The 20,543-nt window shown below is 35.7% G+C and overlaps 3 protein-coding genes across 5 annotated transcripts in view; all 3 read left to right on the top strand.

The window, feature by feature from the left end:
• Positions 1-569, top strand: part of LOC111176757 (uncharacterized) — a 36,414-nt gene extending 35,845 nt beyond the window's left edge. Inside the window, exon 11 of the mRNA XM_089920288.1 lies at positions 464-569. Within this exon, the coding sequence (XP_089776414.1) occupies positions 464-470 (7 nt within the window). The 3' untranslated portion in view covers positions 471-569. The remainder of the gene's footprint in view (positions 1-463) is intronic.
• Positions 531-15,740, top strand: LOC149747948 (killer cell lectin-like receptor subfamily I member 1). Its single transcript, XM_089920294.1, is given in 7 exon segments — positions 531-747; positions 1,850-1,873; positions 1,876-1,941; positions 2,085-2,153; positions 8,778-8,928; positions 9,268-9,381; positions 9,893-15,740. Coding segments are annotated over 7 exon segments (747 nt in total). The 3' UTR covers positions 9,999-15,740.
• Positions 15,741-15,763: 23 nt separating this feature from the next.
• Positions 15,764-20,543, top strand: part of LOC111176758 (NKG2-A/NKG2-B type II integral membrane protein-like) — a 31,053-nt gene continuing 26,273 nt past the window's right edge. For all 3 annotated transcript variants that reach the window (XR_002645141.2, XM_022577571.3, XM_022577566.3), the window contains exons 1-4: positions 15,764-17,699; positions 18,091-18,189; positions 18,673-18,726; positions 19,253-19,404. Coding sequence is in view for 2 of the 3 variants with exons in the window: in XM_022577571.3 (XP_022433279.1) it covers positions 17,513-17,699; positions 18,091-18,189; positions 18,673-18,726; positions 19,253-19,404 (492 nt within the window). In the remaining variant the exon portion in view is untranslated. The remainder of the gene's footprint in view (positions 17,700-18,090; positions 18,190-18,672; positions 18,727-19,252; positions 19,405-20,543) is intronic.

The raw sequence follows: 20,543 nt of genomic DNA, 5'->3' as shown, positions 1-20,543 counted from the left end.
TTTCCTCTATTAGTAAAGAATCTACTGAGTAATGGGTTATTTCAGTGATACAATAAACTTTATGCCAACCTGATTTGAAATAAAAACTTTAATATTAAATTTAAATAATCAACACTTTGTTAATGTAGTTGTGTTTTAACCATAGTCTACACATTGTCAACATGATTCATTATACAGAGAATGTTGAGAGGGAAAAACATATCTGCTCCTTAATCTGCTCCTTTCAAAACCTGATTCAAAGAGGAAATGAAATGTATAATCTCATTAAAGGGGAATAAAATTATTCTTCTGAATAAGGACTGCAAAGTTGGGAGAGAGATTTAGTCTCTCATTTCCTCCCTTTTTTACCCTTTTAATGTTATACCTAAATGTTTACTTGTACATCAGAATGAAGGCAATTTTCGCTGTCTGAGCTGATACAATCACCATGTAACTCTTTTCCTCACATTTCTCTATTGCATAGATATTAAAGAGAGACACAGAAAGATATCAAGATTGAGCTGAAACAATCTAAGTCTTTCCAAAAAATAATGTTTAAGAGTGAGCAAAACAAGGATATTGTAAACAAGCAAGAGGTAACCTACACAGAACCAAAATTTTCCAAATCTCAACAGAAGCAAAAAATACCCAAGACAAACCAGAGAAGTGTCAAATCAAGTGAACCGCAAGTAAACTACATGGAACGGAAGTTTCCAAGGCCCTCTCACCTTCAGCACAGAAAACGGTTGTTTAGGAAAAAAAGAAAAGGTACAATATTATATATATTTTGTTATTTGCTAGATCTTGATTCTTGGGTTTAGAAGATTACTTCTCTCAAAACCATTATAAAATTGCCTCATTACACTAATTATCTATCTTCAACACTCTCCTTAATTATTTTAGGATATTACCATGGAATTGTTTGTCTCTTAAATAGTCCTTCACTATGTTCATTTCCTCTAAAATAGCATTGATTCAAATTCCTACAGAATTGCATTACTTGTAAGAACTACTGTGAAAATTCTATTACTTTTTTGTGTTATTTAAAAATTATTTTAAAATAATTCTTGATATTAGTCTTCAATTCAGTTCAATATAACTCAGTCCCACAACTATTTCTGAATTTGTTCTGTGGGCCTGCTCTGGACTTAGGGTATCTACAAAGATGAAGAAGCAATAACCACTTAGCTTCAAAGAACTAACAGAATTTGTTAGGGGAAAGACAGATTATAGAGAAAAAAAGTATTTTGGCAGTAGAGCTTACATGACTTCATGATTAACTGAAAGTTGGAGGTAAGGTGAGAAATGAGTAGAATAAGATAACAAGGTTTCTAGCTTAAGTGACTAAGTAGTTAATCATCTTACTCACCATTAAGAAAAATAATGTTTAATCCAGTAAAAGTCAGATCATATATGGCATTGAATTGTCTCTTGATCACTTCAGAGGACAACGTCCATAATGAAATTAGATTTAAAAGGCTGGATCTTCCAGAAGAGGATGGAAATGGGTGGGAAAGACTCAGTAGGTAAGGTTGCAAATAGAGATGATGGGGATGAAAAGTCTATCATAGAGAAAAACAATATATAAGGCTTGAGTAGAGGAAGACTCAAGAAAGGTACGTATGAAATGTATGTCCATTTCTGATAAGAAAGAACTGAAGTCAACAAGAAGCTAATAGGGAGGAAATTTGGGTATCAAAGAACTAGGGTTCTCAATGTGGCTGAGAAATAGTTTTATTCAGGATGAACTCATTCAAGAATTAGAAAATGAATGGTTGCCCTCTAAGGGTGAAACACAATGGTCTTAAATTTTACATTTGATTACTTCTGGGAAATGATGAAACTTCATCATTGTTTCTGTTTTCTTTAGTGCTACACCACCGATCTACAGCATGGTGACTGGGAGTCTAGGGATCTTGTGTGTGGTCTGGATGACAACAGTGGGTGCCTTGCTTGCAAACTGTAAGTAATTAAGAAAATAATCTGTTTTTATTAAAATCAGTAACATAATACACTTCAATGATTTGCTTTCAAGACTGATTTTTACGTTGTCTTAATTATTTTATCCTATACAGAACTAATTACTACCATAATTTTTACCACAGTATTTTCTAGCAGAGAAGAACGAAACTGAAAAAGATCACCTGTTCCCACACTATCTTCTAAAAATGGTGGTGAGTATTCTCTCTGCTCAATCCACTTCTAATATTGATCATTGGAACTAAAGGGTTTGTCTTCCTGACAGCCACAAAACTTCGTGAATCATGATAGAAAAATGCCGTTTTATGGTATGGTCAATGTTTTATCAAGGAAATATTAATATTGGGCAAAATAAGAAAGAAGACATAAGAGAATGTGAAAAGACCCAAAGTATTATGTATAAAAGATAATTATTGTTTGCAATTTGATTATTATTAGGAGAAAAATGGGATTTAAATTATATTAAGGTGGGGGGCGAGAGAAATGTGTGAAGGGGGTCAAAAAGGCAAAAAGAAAACAAATGAAAAGCAAGGGAGTTGTGTCTCATTAACACTTTTTTCTTTCTAGCTTTCTCTGACGGATATTATTCCTCTAACATTTATGACATTATAAGTGTATAAATTTTACATTAATTTTTTTATACATCCAGATACAATAGCCATAATATAGAAAGCTGTTTTTGTTTTCAAGTCTCTTTTTTTCACTTATCGCGGGTTTATACAAATCCTTATCAGTAAATTAAGCACTTAAAAAACAGCAGGGGTGGGGCACAGTGTGGGGGGAAGAGGGGGAGAGGGAAAGAGAGAACTTTCCTAATTGAGTCTGTTTTTTCAGGAAGTCGGGATGGTTCCCCTCTGTCGTCTTTTCAGAGAAATATTTGCTTTTTTCTTGAACAGTGTAAGATTCTCAGCATGGATGCATTTGCCAAGAAAAATATCTCTTCCACACACAAAACCCAAAAGTGTAGGGCTCCTTCGTCATTGAGACTAAAGGCATTCCTCATGAGTATTCCTGATGAATATTCCCTATAAGCAAATAAAAAAAAAAAAGAAAATGGAAGGAAATTAAAATAATGGAGTAAAAATATGGAAAGAACTAATTGACAGTCTTATTAAAAATAAATTCTTTGAATAAAAAGGGAAAAAAGCTCAATAGATGCAATAAACAGGAGACTAGACCCAGCAGCTGTTAATTTTTTATTTACATTAGTGATTGCTTTTCGAAACTTCTTGATGTCTCCCAGAAAAAAAATTTTAATGCCAAATATTAGCTGTTCATATTGCTTCTGTTTTTGTTTTCCTTCAATTCACCTAATCTGAAAATAAAAAGCAATCAAATAGTAAATAATTAAGGAAATGCAAATTATGACCCCAGTGAGTTACCACTACACAACCATCCAAAATGGTTAAAATTTGAAAGGACTGACAGTAACAAGGACATGGACACTGTACTGGTGCAAATCCCCAACAATTTCACTCTTAAACATTTAAAAAAGAGACATGAAGAGATATGTCCACATAAGACATGTGCAAAAATGTTTATAGACACTTTATTTATAAAAACTAAAATTTATAAGCAATCCAAAAGTAAATCACCAGATGAATGGATTACAAATTGTGGGTTAGTCATATGATGGACAAGTCAGCAATGAAAAAGAATGAAATCCCTATACACACAACCTGAATAAAACTCAAAAACATTATGTTGAGTGACATAAGATGCAAATGAGTTGATATTGAAGGATTGTGTTTATACGAATTGCATACAAAAGTAAAAAATAATTTACAGTGATGTAAATCAGATCTGTGGCTGCTTGGGTAAAGCAGGTGTGGGGCATTAGTTGGGAATTGACATGAGTTAACTTTTGAGGTGATGGAAATATTCTAAATTTTAAATGGGGAGGAAGTTACAAAGGTATATTCATTCATCAAAACTCATCAAAGTGTGTACTTCAAAACAGTATAATTTATTGTGTGTAAATTATAACTCAACCAAGTGGATTTAAAAATAGCACAGGAAGACATAATTAAAAGCAATGAAGCTAACTCTTCTTCCTCTCTTTAGTCCTATTCCTCAGAGGTAAATTCTCACATAGCTTTGTTTTCTACTAATGTTTTCCTAGTCTTTCCATAGTCCTCTTTCTTTTTTATTTTTACTTCTTATTCCTTTACTACTACTTTAGTTGAATTTCTAGCTTTAAAAGTCAAGAGATGCAACTCAAGCTCTACTTCTCTCGTAGGAAGGAAGAGGTTCAGGGTTACAGTCGACAGGTGGCAGGGAACCAGAGTTGCTGCTCTAATTTCTACCTAAGGGATGGTGCTTAACAGCTCAGGCATCTAAGTTTATGTATTAGTGAAGCTCAGCTTCCCTTTTTCTCCTCATTAGATCCAGATGTCTAGATGGATACAATTTTTTTTAATTTAAATTTTAGTTTTACATCTAGGTTTCTGATAAAACAGCGGAAATCATCAAGGGCCAAAAATGGAGAGAAAGCTTGAAACGAGAGAAGTATTCTGACTCTGAAGTTACCACTCTCTGGGGTTATTTCCATTTTTAATAACTGTACAGTCTGGATTGAACCACTACAACAGAGATAGAGAATGAGGCTTTCACTTAGCTTGAGCAAAGGAGTTAAAAATTAGTTTCTTATGTAAAGCTTGAGGATATTAAAACAGTTTTTTCTATATTAGCTCAAGTTCTAGTTGACTATACAGAACTTTCTGTAATTTCTTAGGCAGACTCACTTAGAATTTAAGGTTACATTCCCTGTGTGATCCTGGGTTGGTAGGACCCCAAATCATCACAGAGAAAGTACATGCAGATCATCCATCTAAGGAAAGGACACTAGCTCAGGTCCAGATGATTGTCATATATAAAAATTAATTTAAAATACCAAATTGCATAGGGAAAAAGTCATAACAGTACTTAGCTGAGATAACAAAGAAATTAGATGCTAATACATCCAGGTAATTGAAGTATCAGATACAGAATGAAAATTAGATGTCTTTCAAATATGTAAAGCCTTGAAAAGTGGAATTAAAGACACAAAAACTGATATGGAAAGTACAAAAGGACCAAATACAAACTTAGTCTTTTCCTGGATGTTTTAAGAAACAGAGCCTGAGGCAAGGGATAAAGTAATAAAGTTTTATTTGGGAGAGAAAAAAATCAGGTCATTGAGGGTGCGTAAACAGTGGGAAAATAAAAACTGAAGTAAAAAAATAATATGTTATGATTTTGGTTATTATTTCATAATGAGCAGCAAATATCACAGCAAATTGCTCAGAAGTATGTTTCTGTTCTGCATACTAAATTGCTTTTGAATGATTGCAAAAGGAACCCATGCAGTTGAATAATTAATGGGAGAAAGAAAGAAAAAGAGAAAAAAATAACAATTTGTAGGCTGAGGGTGGAAGCAAAGATATGAATGAGAGAAAATCTTAAAGAAGAAATTTAAAGTATAATTAATATATGAAAAGATGCTCACTTTCACGGGCAATTAGAAAAAATTGTATTTAAATAATGGTACATTATTTCAAATTTCAAAGATTAGATTTTTTAAAATATGAAAATTTTAAAAAGTTAGAAAAATGAGCAGATTAAAGGAAGACTCATACACTGTTGGTGAAATTGTGATGAGCAAAAGCAAACATATGCCTTCTCTGTTATACTCTTTACTATTTACCTCAAAGAGAATTTTTTGAGCTATAATTGACATGCAACATTATATTAGTTTAAGAGGTACAATATAATGATTTGACATTTGTATATATTCTGAAATGATCATCAAAATAAGTCTAGTTAAAATCCATCACCATATATTGTTATAATTTTTTTTTCTTTTGATGAGGACTGTTATTTTTAATAAGAGGACTACTTTATTTTTAAATTTTATTTATTTATTTTTGGCTGTGTTGGATTTTCGTTGCTGCGTGCAGGCTTTCTCTAGGTGCAGCGAGCGGGGGCTACTGTTTGCTGTGGTGCGTGGGCTTCTCAATGTGGTGGCTTTTCTTGTTGCAGAGCGTGGGCATTCGGGCTTCAGTAGTTGTGGCGCACGGGCTCTAGAGCGCAGGTTCAGTAGTTGCGGCGCACAGGCTTAGTTGCTCCGAGGCATGTGGGATCTTCCCGAGGCATGTGGGATCTTCCCGGGCCAGGGCTCGAACCCGTGTCCCCTGCTTTGGCAGGCGGATTCTTAACCACTGCGCCACCAGGGAAGTCCTGATGAGGACTTTTAAGATCTACTCTCTTATCAACTTTCAAATATACAACATGGTATTATTACCTATAGTCACCACACTTTACCTCCCCAGAATTTATTTATTTTACAACTGGAAGTTTGTACATTTTGACCATTTTCACCTACTTCCCTCACCACCACACCTCACCTCTGGCAACCACAAATCTGTCTGTTTCTATGACTTTTTTTTAAGATTCCATATAAGTAAAATCATACTGTATTTGTCTGACTTATTTCACTTAGTATAATGCCCTCAAGGTCCATCCGTTTTGTTGCAAATGGCAAGATTTCCTTCTTTTTATGGCTGAGAGTTGGGCGCCTCTGTGCTTCCTGTACCTGTATATCTGTTTCCTTCTTTAGATTTGGGAAGTTTTCAGCCATAATTTCTTCAAATACACTTTTCATCCCCTTTTTTCTCTCTTCGCCTTCTGGAACCCCTATTATGTGTACGTTGGCATGCTTTATATTATCCCATAGATCTCATACGTTGCTTTTGTTTTTCTTTACTTGTCTTTCTGTCTGCTGTTCTGATTGGGTGATTTCCATTTTTCTATCTTCTAGATCACTTATTCATTCTTCTGTGTCATTTAGTTGGCTATTCATTGCTTTGAGATTGTTTTTTTTGCGGTACGCAGGCCTCTCACTGTTGTGGCCTCTCCCGTTGTGGAGCACAGGCTCCGGACGCGCAGGCTCAGTGGCCATGGCTCACGGGCCCAGCTGCTCCGCGGCATGTGGGATCTTCCTGGACCGGGGCATGAACCCATGTCCCGTGCATCGGCAGGCAGACTCTCAACCACTGTGCCACCAGGGAAGCCCCGAGATTGCTTTTTATCCAGTAATTGAGTTATCTATTTTTGATTGGCTCTTCTTTGTAGTTTCTAGTTCCTTGTTACAGTGATCTGCATTTCTATTGACAATCTTTCTTAATTCAGTTAGCGTTTTTATTACCACCTTCTTGAACTTGGGGTCTGGTAGGCTGGTGAGCTCTGTTTTATTTTGTTCTTTCAGGGGATTTCTCTTGTTCTTTTGGTTGGGAGTAGTTCCTCTGCCCTTAGATTTCACTTAAATTTCTATGACTCTATGAATTTAGGGGAAACAGTTGTCTATTGTGATCTTGAAGGCGTGTTTTTATGTGGGAGCATTCCCGTGGAGACTGTGTGTATTTAGTGTCTTTGGTGTGAGAGCTGCCAGCCACTTCTTTCCTCAGGGTGTGCTAGCCACGATCACCTTGACAGAGACTGTCATTGGCATTGGAGGATCAAATGCTCGTGCAGGGTGTGAGGAGGGACTTCCTCTCTGTTCAGGGGCCGTCATTGCCCTGCCAGGTGCTGGATCTGCTCCCCAGCTGTGGTGTGGAGTGAGCAGGGCTGGGGTGTTTGCCCCTTCGGATTGAGAAGTGTGGTGATGAGGCAGCCACCAGTGCAAGACTCTCTCCACCTGACTGTTGGCAAACCAACATGTGCACACTCCTTATGAGTAGCATGTAGGCTTCTCCAACCCTTCTGTCTGTCCCAGCAGTTTTCCCAGCAGGCAAGAGGGCTTGTCTCCTTTGTGCAGAACCCAGGACTAGGATGCCTAGATTGTGGCTCACCCTGCTCGCTCCTCAGGTTGAGAGTCCTTTTTTTTTTTTCAGATCCCTCCCAGGGGTGCAGGTCCCGAGGCAATGTCTTTTTTTCCCATCCTACCCAGTTATAGGTTTCTTGCAACTTTGGTTGTGTAGTTCTGCTAGCTTCCAGTTAGCTTTCCATGAGAACTGTTCCACATGTAGATGTATTTTTGATGTGTTTGTGGGGGGAGATGAGTTCCACATTCTCCTACTCCACTGCCTTGATCCCCTTCCCTAACTGTATGTTTTTGATGATTATAAAAAAGATTATTAAAATATGCAAATTGCATATGTTTATTAAACAGTTGAAGTATAAGTTTTTATGAAATTAGTTACTGAATTTTATTCCATATATTTAAAATAATTAATAATAAACATTTCTGACAAAAGTGCAATAGTTCATTAATTGTTTTTTTGTGTTCATATGATTATATATTTTTTAGCCTTCTCAATATGCATATATAATTTTTGTTTATTTATTTATTTTTTGGCGGTACGCGGGCCTCTCACTGTCGTGGCCTCTCCCGTTGCGGAGCACAGGCTCCGGACGCGCAGGCTCAGCGGCCATGGCTCACGGGCCCAGCCGCTCCGCGGCATGTGGGATCTTCCCAGACCGGGGCACGAACCCGTGTTCCCTGCATCGGCAGGCGGACCCTCAACCACTCTGCCACCAGGGAAGCCCTGCATATATAATTTTAATCACATCAAACAATTGTATAATATTATTTGGAATGCATTTTCCTTGTGGGTAAAATTTTATAACAAATTTTTAGTAGAAAAATTCAAAACATGAGCTAAATATTAATTATTGTTAACTATGGTTTGTGTAAAACTTGCCCAGAAATGTTACAGAAAATACTTGTTTTGCTTTCTATCTAATATCCATCTGTAAAACAAACACAAAGATATAGTAATTGTGTTAGTAGTAGTTATTCACAGTACAGAGTACACATTAAATATGTTAACATTTTCTAGAATGTTCCTGTGATCTTTGTTCAACCCACTGGATTGGATTTGGAAATAGCTCTTATCATCTTTCCAATAAATCCAAAACCTGGGCGGAGAGCCATGCTGCCTGTGCAGAGCTGAATTCCCACCTTCTAAAGATTGGTATCAAGGAAGAGCTGGTAGGGCAGACACTTCTGGTTTTTTTGTTATACTGTAACTATATCTGGTTTCAAAGCATTAGTGATTGACACCATAATTTGGGAAAACTGAAGGTTCTCAAAAGTGTATGATATTTTCTTACTTTGACTCAATTTTCTTAGGGAGAAACTCCACTTTTTGAACATTTAATGCTAGAAGAAAACCACATTAACAAATGAGATACCTTGAGAAAAAATCTTATTAATACTAAGTGGATGTGTGCAAGCCCTTGGGAGAACTTTAACCAATAACATTTGAGTCAGAAAGGAGTGGATTATAATATGCACACATTTCTGGTTTATGATTTCTTTTCCCAATCGGAAGTTTTATCCATGCTTGAAATGAAAGGATGGATAGGTCTCAAAATCAATGAAACCAATAAATCCTGGTTAAGGGAAGATGGCACCACAGTAATTGAAAGCCTGAAAGTATAGTGTTTTGATAACTGAACTTTTCTGAGAATATATGACAATTCGTGTGTATGTGCATGTATGTGTGTGTGCGTTATGTGTGTAGGGCACAGAAAGAGCAACCAAGAAAAAGGAAATCATTACGGTTTTTGAGGATCAGTCTGTGGGATTTAATTGGGGGAAAATTTCCAGTTCTTTCTAAATAATATCACCTTTAGGGCCTTTACTTTCTTTAACTTTACTGGACTCTTAGGAGAAATTTATGCATAGTTTTAGGCAAGCTGATAAATCCATAAACTTCTATCATATTGGCTTATAATTCTACTTAAATAAACAGGATAGGATTAGATACTGTTCAGTATTTTGTGTTAAGCTTAATATTTTGTAATTAAAGACTGTCAATCTTCAGGATTTAATTCTTGTTTTGATTAGTTCTTTTATTGTTTCTCATTTTGTTTGTTCTTTCTAATTTTAAGCTTGAGATAAAATTGGCATTTGCGGATATCACACCTTGCTTTACAATTTTTTTTACAGATTCTTGCAAATGGAGAACCATGGTTGTCCATATATTGAAGGAGATTATGTTTATGCTTGTAACTGTTCATCTGGGAAAACTTACGTCTGTGTGTTTAATATATAGCAGCTGTTTTCCTAATACATGTTGTGATTGAATCCTAATTAATTAAAGAAGTACAAAATATTCTGTTGCCTTTATAAAATTTTATAAATTATTGTTAAAGTTTTTTTTTTTTTTTACTGCACTCACAATACTTTAGTTAAATTTTCAACTTTTAAATGTATTCGAAGTGAAGAAAATTCACCACCCACAAATTCTTTGGGAGTGAGTGTTCTCCCTATGAGAGCTCATATTAATATTAATTTATTAAATAAAGTTAGCAAACTTTGTTTGTTTTAACATCTTTATTGGAGTATAATTGCTTTACAGTGGTGTGTTAGTTTCTGCTTTATAACAAAGTGAATCAGCTATACATATACATATATCCCCATATCTCTTCCCTCTTGTATCTCCCTCCCTCCCACCCTCCCTATCCCACCCCTCTAGGTGGTCATAAAGCACCGAGCTGATCTCCCTGTGCTATGCGGCTGCTTCCCACTAGCTATCTGTTTTACATTTGGTAGTGTATATATGTCAGTGCTACTTTCTCACTTCGTCCCAGCTTACCCTACCCCCTACCTGTGTCCTCAAGTCCATTCTGTAGTAGGTCTGCGTCTTTATTCCCGTCCTACCCCTAGGTTTTTCATGACCTTTTTTTAAATTTTTAGATTCCATATATATGTGTTAGCATACGGTATTTGTTTTTCTCTTTCTGACTTACTTCACTCTGTATGACAGACTCTAGGTCCATCCACCTCACTACAAATAACTCAATTTCGTTTCTTTTTATGGCTGAGTAATATTCCATTGTATATATGTGCCACATCTTCTTTATGCATTCATCTGTTGATGAACACTTAGATTGCTTCCATGCCTTGGCTATTGTAAATAGTGCTGCTATGAACACTGGGTTCATATGTCTTTTCGAATAATGTTTTTCTCTGGATATATGCCCAGGGGTGGGATTGCTAAATCATATGGTAACTCTATTTTTAGTTTTTTTAAGAACCTCCATACTATTCTCCATAGTGGCTACATCAATTTACATTCCCACCAGTAGTGTAGGAGAGTTCCCTTTTCTCCACACCCTCTCCAGCATTTGTTATTTATAGACTTTTTGATTATGGCCATTCTGACAGGTGTGAGGTGATACCTCATTGTAGTTTTGATTTGCATTTCTCTAATAATTAGTGATGTTGAGCATCTTTTCATGTGTTTGTTGGCCATCTGTTTGTCTTCTTTGGAGAAATGTCTGTTCAGGCCTTCCACCCATTTTTTGATTGGGTTGTTTGGTTTTTTTTGATATTGAGCTGCATGAGCTGTTTGTATGTTTTGGAGATTACCCCTTTCTCAGTTGCTTCGTTTGCAAATATGTTCTCCCATTCTGAGGGTTGTCTTTTCGTCTTGTTTATGGTTTCCTTTGCTGTGCAAAAGCTTTTAAGTTTCATTAGGTCCCATTTGTTTATTTTTGCTTTTATTTCTTTTGCCTTGGGAGACTGACCTAAGTAAATATTGCTATGATTTATATCAAAGAATGTTTTGCCTTTGTTCTCTCCTAGGAGTTTTATGGTGTCATGTCTTATATTTAAGTTTTTAAACCATTTTGAGTTTATTTTTGTGTATAGTGTGAGGGAGTGTTTTAACTTCATTGATTTACATGTGGCTCTCCAGCTTTCCCAATACCACTCGCTGAAGAGACTGTCTTTGCTCCATTGTATATTCTTGCCCCCTTTGTCAAAGATTAATTGACCATAGGTGTGTGGGTTTATTTCTGGGCTCTCTATTCTGTTCCATTCATCCATATGACTATTTTTGTGCCAGTATCACACTGTTTTGATTACTGTAGCTTTGTAGTATTGTATGAAGTCTGAGAAGGTTCTGCCTCCAGATTTGTTCTTTTTCCTCAAGATTATTTTGGCAGTTCTGGGTCTCTTCTGGTTCCATATGAATTTTAGGATTATTTATTATAGTTTTGTGGAAAATGTCATGGGTAATTTGATAGGGATTGCATTAAGTCTGTAGATTGCTTTGGGTAGTATGACCCTTTTAACAGTATTAATTCCTCCAATTCAAGAGCATGAAATATCTTTCTATTTCTTTGAATAATCTTCAGTTTCCTTTACCAATGCTTTATTCTTCTCAGTGTATATGTCTTTCACCTCCTTGGTTAGGTTTATTTCTAGGTTTTTTTTTTTGGATGCAATTTTTTTTTTTTTTTTTTTTTGCGGTATGCGGGCCTCTCATTGTTGTGGCCTATCCCGCCGCAGAGCAACAGGCTCTGGACGCACAGGCTCAGCGGCCATGGCTCACAGGCCCAACTGCTCCGCGGCACGCGGGATCCTCCCGGACCGGGGCACGAACCCGTGTCCCCTGCATTGGCAGGCGGACTCTCAACCACTGCGCCACCAGGGAAGCCCTGGATGCAATTTTAAACAGGATTTTTTTTTTTACATTCTCTTTCTGATATTTTATTGTTAGTGCAAAGAAATGCAACAGACTTCTGTGTATTAATTTTGTATCTTGCTACTTTGCTGAATTTGTTTATTCTAGTGGTTTTTGTGTTGCAGTCATTAGGGTTTTCTACATACATAGTATCATGTCATCTGCATATAGTGACAATTTTGCCTCTTCCCTTCCAATTTGGATACCTTTTATTTATTTTTCTTGTCTGATTGCTATGGCTAGGACTTCTGATACTATGTTGAACAGAACTGGTGAGAATGGGCATCCTTGTCTTCTTTCAGATTTTAGCTGGAAGGCTTTCAGTTTTTCATTGTTGAGTATTATATTAACTATGGGTTTGTCATACATGGCTTTTATTATGTTGAGGTATAGTCCCTCCATACCCACTTTGGTGAAAGTTTTTATCATGAATTTTATTAAATGCTTTTTCTGCATCTATCAAGATGATCAGTGTTTGTTTTTTCTTTTGTTTATGTGGCATATCACATTGATTGATTTGTATTTGTTGAACCATTCTTGCAACCCTGGAATGAATCTAACTTGATCACGGCATATGATCCTTTTTATGTATTGTTGCTTCAGTTTACTAATATTTTGTGAGGGCTTTTGCATCCATATTCATCAAAGATATTGGCCTGTACTTTTCTTTTTTTGTAATGTCTTTGTCTGATTTTGATATCAGGATGTTGGTGGCTTCCTAGAATGACTTTGGGAGAGTTCCCTCTCTTCAGTCTTTTGGAATACTTTGAGAAGGATTGGTATAAGTTCTTTGTATATTTGGTAAAATTCCCCAGTGAAGCCACCCAGACCTGGACTTTTGTTTACAGGGAGTTTTTAAAAAAATTACAGATTGTATTTCACTTCTAGTGATCATTCTGTTCAAATTTTCTCTTTCTTCTTGACTCAGTTTTGGCAGGTTGTCCATTTTTAAAAACTTGTCCATTTCTTCTAGGTTGTCCAATTTGTTGACATAAGTGTTCATAGTATTTTCTTATGATTTTTTGTATTTCTCTGGTATCAGTTGTTCCTCCTTTTTCTTTTCTTTTTTTTTTTTTTATTTGGCTCCTCTCTCTTTTCTTCTTGGTGAGCCTGGCTAGAGGTATGTCAATTTTGTTTATCTTTTCAGAGAAACAGTTCTTGGCTTTATTGATCTTTCTATTGTTCTTTATCTCTATTTTATTTATTTCCTCTCTGATGTGTGTTATTTCCTTCCTTCTGCTGACTTTGGGTCTTGTTTGTTCCTCTTTTTCTAATTCTTTTAGGTGGTAGGTTAGGTTGTTTACTTGAGATTTTCTTTCTTGAGAAAGGCCTGTATTGCTGTGAACTTCCCTTTTAGAACTGCTTTTGCTGTGTCCCATAGATTTTGTAAGGTTGTCTTTTCATTGTCATTTGTCTCCAGGTATTTTCTGATTTTCTCTTTCATTTCATTCTGACCCATTGATTTTTAGTATCATGTTGTTTAGTCTCCATGTAATCATTTTTTTCTCTCATTTTTTTCCTGTGGTTGATTTCTAGTTACATATGGTTGTGGTCAGAAGAGATGTTTGAAATAATTTCTATCCCTTACATTTCTTGAGGCTTGTTTTGTGTCCTACTATGGGGCCTATCCTTGAGAATGTTCCACGTGCACTTAAAAAAGTGTGTATTATGGTTTTTTTGTATGTAACGTCCTGTAGACATCAATTAAGTCCAACTGTCCTGTTGTGTCATTTATGATCTCCTTTGCCTTATTGCTTTTTATGTCTAGAAGATCTGTCCAGTGATGTCAGTGGGGTATTAAAGACTCCTACTATTATTTTATTCCCATCAATTTCTCTCTTTATGTCTGTAGTGTTTGTTTTATGTATTTAGATTCTCCTAAGTATATTGGGTGCATACATGTTAGCAAGTGTAATATCCTCTTCTTGTATTGATCCTTTTATCATTATATAGTGTCCTTTGTCTTTTGTTATGAACTTTGTTTTAAAGTCTATTTTGTCTGATATGAATATTGCTACCCATACTTTCTTGTCATTTTCATTTGCATGTGCCATTTATCTTGTGGTTTAAGCCTTCTTTTCCTCCCCTTCCCATTGTTTGGTTAGGTGATATTTTTAAAAATTACCTTTTCTTGAACTGCATAGTTTGACTTGGGTTTATGTCGTTACATCAAATATTCCTAGTGTAGGGCTTCCCTGGTGGTGCAGTGGTTGAGAGTCCGCCTGCCGATGCAGGGGACATGGGTTCGTGCCCCGGTCCGGGAAGATCCCACATGCTGCGGAGCGGCTAGGTTCGTGAGCCGTGGCCGCTGAGCCTGCATGTCCAGAGCCTGTGCTCCACAATGGGAGAGGCCACAGCAGTGAGAGGCCTAAGTACCGCCAAAAAATATATATATATATATATATATTCCTAGTGTAATATAGACAACTAGTCATGATTGGAGGATGAATTCATGAATGATATAATGAGTAGTTATTTAATATTTCCACCTATGTCATGGTGATACAGTTTAATATTGTTTGTGTTTTATCCTTTCAAGGGGCATTTATTTTTATCAGAAGAAATCTGCAGATTAAATTATTTATTTAATAAGAATAAAATGGAATGTAAGAACTAGGGCAGAGAAATAGAGATGGTATTTTGAAAATGATGGACTTTGTGCCAGGTAGAGTATGGTTGAGAATGTAGAAATTCCTCAGGATAATTAGTGACAGATATCCTTAAATACTTGTTGAAAATGGGATTATGGCTTTTAGAATTTCTTCCATGATAATAGAAATGGAATAATAATGGATATGAGGAAATAGTGTATGTACTGCCAAGATTTAGCGACTAGTTTAAAAGTAAAACTTGAGGTATTTGAAGTTTGCAGTGTTTATGATTGAGATGGAAATAAGATAACTGCAGGGTGGCTAAGCCGCCATCTCCTCAGATCTTGTAGAATATGAAAACAATTTCTCAGAGACATTTGAAAATGGAAAATCTAAATGACACACTTAGAGGTCCATTTGTCCTTTCAACTGGAGCCCAAAGTCTCCTAGTTTCTGGAGGTTTGTGATGAGGTAAACTGTCTTCAAAATAGCCTATGTGTGAGAATTTCCTGTTCAAACCTAAAGTGACACTTTGATGAGAAATCAACTTTTTCCACTCTTGTTTCACTCTGAGCCTTCACAGGGCAGTCTGTGGAGGTCACAGACATTGTTTATTCTTGTCCTAGATTTATGTTTTTAAATTTCCTCTTTTATCACCCAGCTATAGCAGGCCTCTTTTATGAGAGTAACCTGACCTCCCCACTAAAGGATGCACAACTTTCTGGCCAACAGAAGGTATGTGTCCCTCCTCTCCTGTCTCTCTACTAGACCACCTCACTTAGTGGGAAATAACAAATGTTAAATGTCATGCAAGTGAGGTACAATTAATATACAACAAAATCAAAGTAGAATATTGGTGTTTTTAAAAAATAATTCAGGGTAAAAAGCAACCATAAAACATGAAATATGTTGGAAGATTTCTCAAAGTATTCAATTTATTGTCTGTAGGAAGTTAGTCAATTGCATATGCACTTGCATATTTGGGTTTGTAAATCAATATAATATTAAGTGAAACCCACAGACATCATGACAGGGAACAATTAGTTTGGGATTTTATAATCAGTAGAAGGTGGGTTTTTTGTATAATAGTATGTTAATATATATTTTGCTCAACCTTTATAAATAGATTATTGGAAAGGAATTCATTGCATAACAAAAGCCAAACATAATTCCTCATACGTGTACTTAGACTCAATAAAAGCAGCCTGATTTTATAACAAAAATCAGGATGAGGTAGCTTCCTAAATGCTAATTTAAACTTAATTGTAAGTAATGGAAGAATTTTTTAAAAAATTGAACAAACTGCAAAAAAATGTACCATGCTAATTAAAGACACTACTGCTTAATAAATTACTTAACAGGGTCTAACTGATATGAATTAGAAATAGTAACATAGAAATTGTGACTAAAATAATAATTAAAACTGATACTTGTTGAGAACTTATAAGTGTCAGGTTGAGTGCTCAGTGTTACATGCATTGTATATTACCTATTCTTATTTCCATTTTAGATTAGTAAGATAGGTTACTAGATACTAAATAATTTTTTAACAGTCACACTCCTGTAAGTTTCAAAGCCATAATTTATTTCCAGGTCTTTCTGACTACAGCATCTGTTGACTGAATTATTAAGTTATGTTATCTGGATTTTTTTACAAGTAATTACCATCACTTATACAACTAAAATGACCTTTACTAACTTTGACACCTATAGGATCTTTCTGGAAGTTTGAATTAACAGTGTTCTTCCATAAATTACTTATATTTGTTTATTATTTTGTGGGTTCATATCTTAGCCATTAAGTCAATTATCGATTACTTTTACAAACTAAGTATTTTTTAGTCTTTTTCTGTTGTTTTATTTTCAATATTGTCTAGGTTATATATACGTTTAGTGTATCATGTAACATTTTCCAATACATGAAGTATTTCCTCAATTTTTAATGTCTTCTCAGAGCTCCTCAACCATTCAAAATAACAACCATTTGGTAACACTTTTAATAAGTAAATGTAAGTCGCCAAATAATGTAATTTAGTGTAGGAGATTGTTGTACATGCCAACATTACTCTTTCCCCATCTTTAAAATACTCTATCTTTAACCATTACTGGATTTCAAAATTATCATAAATATAGGTGAATCTCTCTTTTCTAATAAAACATTTTAATTTTAATACAAGCATTATAATGGTGTTAAAATATTTCTGTGGAATCTGACTAGGACATTATTCGTCATGAACTTCTTTATTCCTCCCTAATTTATTGCTTTTCATTGTTTCAACCAAAAATATATTGTCAAATGTAGAATTACTTAAAAAAAAGTATTCTACCATGAGACACTTGTTTAAAACTCTAAGGAATTTAGAACCAGGCCTTAAGATTGTTCTACTGCGAAGTGAGCACTAGACTCTACCCCGCCCATTTTACTGTACTAGGGATCTCATCTTACATATACCATACATTCCTAAGTACACTTAGAGCACTGTCTGACATAATTCAGCTGCAGAGATGAATAACCAAGGAGTAACCTATGCAGAACTGAAGGTAGCCAAGAACTCAAAGAGGCAGCAAATAAAACCTAAGGGCACTAAAAGTTCCATTTCAATAACTGAGCAGGAAATAACCTATGCAGAATTAAATCTTCAAAATGCTTCTCAGAACCTTCGAGGGAATGACAAGAACTACCACTGCAAAGGTAAAACATTTAATAGTCACATGATGGAGCTGTTCTAGGATATGCAGTTGGAGTACAGAGGTTGGAGAAAGAGTAGGGGATAGTTTCACATATTTTTCATTTTGAGGAACAGAACTTAAAGTTGGATATGGTATTCTAATGTGAAATTGGAGGACTACTTTTATTCTGGCATTGCTGTAATTTGTAGTCTTTGATCAACAACTCATGAAGCGTTATATATGCTGAAATTGCAATGGTATATTCTGAGAGAAAGATTATAGTGGTAGAAATGGGCTTGGGGTCCAAGTTTATATATATAACTCCCTGTTTATGTGGGTTCTCTTGTTTGTAAACTTTCTAAACAACTGTCACCATCACTCTTTTCTCAGTGTTTCCTTTCCTTTCCCTGCAGATTTACCATCACCTCCAGAGAAGCTCATTGCTGGGGTTCTGGGAATCATCTGCCTTGTTTTGATGTCCAGTGTGGTAACAATGGTAGTTTTTACTCCCTGTAAGTAGATTTTTGAAAAATTGTAAGGGAACTTTACACTTTAATGATGGTCAGTGCCTCTAAACACTTCATAATATTATGGAATGGGCATCTCATTAAAATGTATGCACTTAGACTAAATGTGGAATGGTGATTCTGAATTTGTCAAAAGTATACAACACAATAATTACAGAGAGTATGTATATGTATATTCTGATTTCATAACTCAAAAGCATGCTCTAGGAGATTGAAAGATCTTATTGAGAAATACAAATTAATTCTTGAGATTGATTAAAACAAATACTATAAGAGATGGTGATCTGTTCCTTTACGCTTTTGAAATATTTTTTCAACCAAATCTTCATTACTTAATTTTTCTTGGTAAAATCAATTTTATTCCAGATTATTCTAATCCTAAGCAATAAACCAAATTTCAACTCAGAAACTACAGTCATTATGATTTATTTAGATCAATATTAACTTTTATAATGATTAATTTTGTAGCTACTGCAATACAGGAGCAGAATAACTCCTCTCCGATAAAAAGGCTCCAGAAAGGTACATAATGATTTTCAAAGTTCTGATATAAATACAGTTTGTATTTTGTCTCTATCTTAGGCTAGTGAAAATAAGAATAGATTTTGGGGTTGAACATAAATTACAAAATCGGGCAACAAATATTCATAAATAATGATTATAGGAGAGTGTTTCTCCCTATGCAACAATACGATCACCATACCCACTGTTGCCACTGGCTCAAATTTCCTCCCTCTGTAATATGATAAGAGACAAATAATTTTGCTATTCTAAAACAGAGGTTTCAGTTTTTGATTTTCAGGACATGTAAAGAGTGGCTATTTCTGTGTGTTTGCTTTATATGGAGACATAAATTGCGGGGTGAAAGATTGACACTTCTGTGAATGTATGAGTGTGGTTTGTTTTATATGCACCAGTCTTGAGGGTGCATAGATGTGTTTTATATATATACACACATATATATTTATACCTATGCATATATGTAAGTTAGTTTTCATTTTTTTTAATTCAAATTGTTTTTAGATAATAATTCACAATCTTTCTTCAGAATGTCATTCTGGTCATTGTCCAAAAGAGTGGTTTACATATTCCAACAATTGCTATTATATTCATTTTGAAAAAAAAACATGGAATGAGAGTGTGACAGCCTGTGCTACTAAGAACTCTACTCTGCTTTATATAGATAATGAAGAAGAAATGGTAAGATACTAAATGTTGCAAACACTTTGTTAAAGGCTTGATTCAGTCAATATTATATTTGCTAGGATTCACTTGTGGCTTTGTACATATTTGCAGTTTAAGGCCTATTAATGTTCCATTAAACAACAGAATACAACTTTATGATATTCTATTTATATTTTTATACCATTAATACACGTTTGATAATTTCCAGTTCTTGCTTTTCATAAAAAAAATGTTTCTACAAATGCTATTATTTTCTAAAATAAGCTGTGCTATTTAATTTTACAGTATATAAAGGAAAATAAACATATCATGATTTTGCATATTGATCACAAAATATATAGAACCATGTAATTGCATATCAGATCATGGAATAGAAGCTTCCACTTCACAGCAGCCCCACTCCTCTGTATTCTCTCATCACTTCTCCACCCTCCTTGTATACCCACTGTCCTAACTTTTGATATTATAGAATCTCTTTGCTTGGTTGTTTGTTTGTTTGTTTTGTGGTACGCGGGCCTCTCACTGTTGTGGCCTCTCCCGTTGCGGAGCACAGGCTCCGGACGCTCAGGCTCAGCGGCCATGGCTCACGGGCCCAGCCACTCCGCGGCATGTGGGATCTTCCCGGACCGGGGCACGAACCCGTGTCCCCTGCATCGGCAGGCGGACTCTCAACCACTGTGCCACCAGGGAAGCCCCTCTTTGCTTGTTTTTGAACTTCATATACATGGAATCATAGAGTATGCATTTTTCTTCCTGTCTCCTCTCACCCCCATATGCTATTTTTGCAGTTCATCCATATTATTGCATTTATGTGTAGTTTGTAAATCTCCACTGCTTATTATGTAAATATAACATTTAAAATCCAATCTATCCAGTGTCTCTGGGTACAGATGGAGTCTTATGCCCTCAGATATAAAGAGGCTTCCTGGGTTCAGTACTTTTAGTCATGGGATCCCCTTTGCTGGTCCCACCTCCACCCCTACCCCCCAACTCTGGTATCTCTCGGTGAGGGGGAGGAGAAGAACTTACTCTGGCTGCTTCTTGTTATTAGGTGTCCTGCTGGATCACCTTGTAAGGCTCACCTTGTGTTGCCCACAGGATTCCCCTCAACACCAAGGAGGAATGGCTAGGCTGGGTGTTGGGAAGCAGCAGGC

The sequence above is a fragment of the Delphinapterus leucas genome, chromosome 11 (genome assembly GCF_059928025.1).
Source record: "Delphinapterus leucas isolate spDelLeu-1000000601 "Yukka" chromosome 11, BTC_Dleu_Yukka2, whole genome shotgun sequence".
NCBI classification, from domain to species: domain Eukaryota; kingdom Metazoa; phylum Chordata; class Mammalia; order Artiodactyla; family Monodontidae; genus Delphinapterus; species Delphinapterus leucas.
This window is presented reverse-complemented; position numbering and strand designations above follow the sequence as displayed.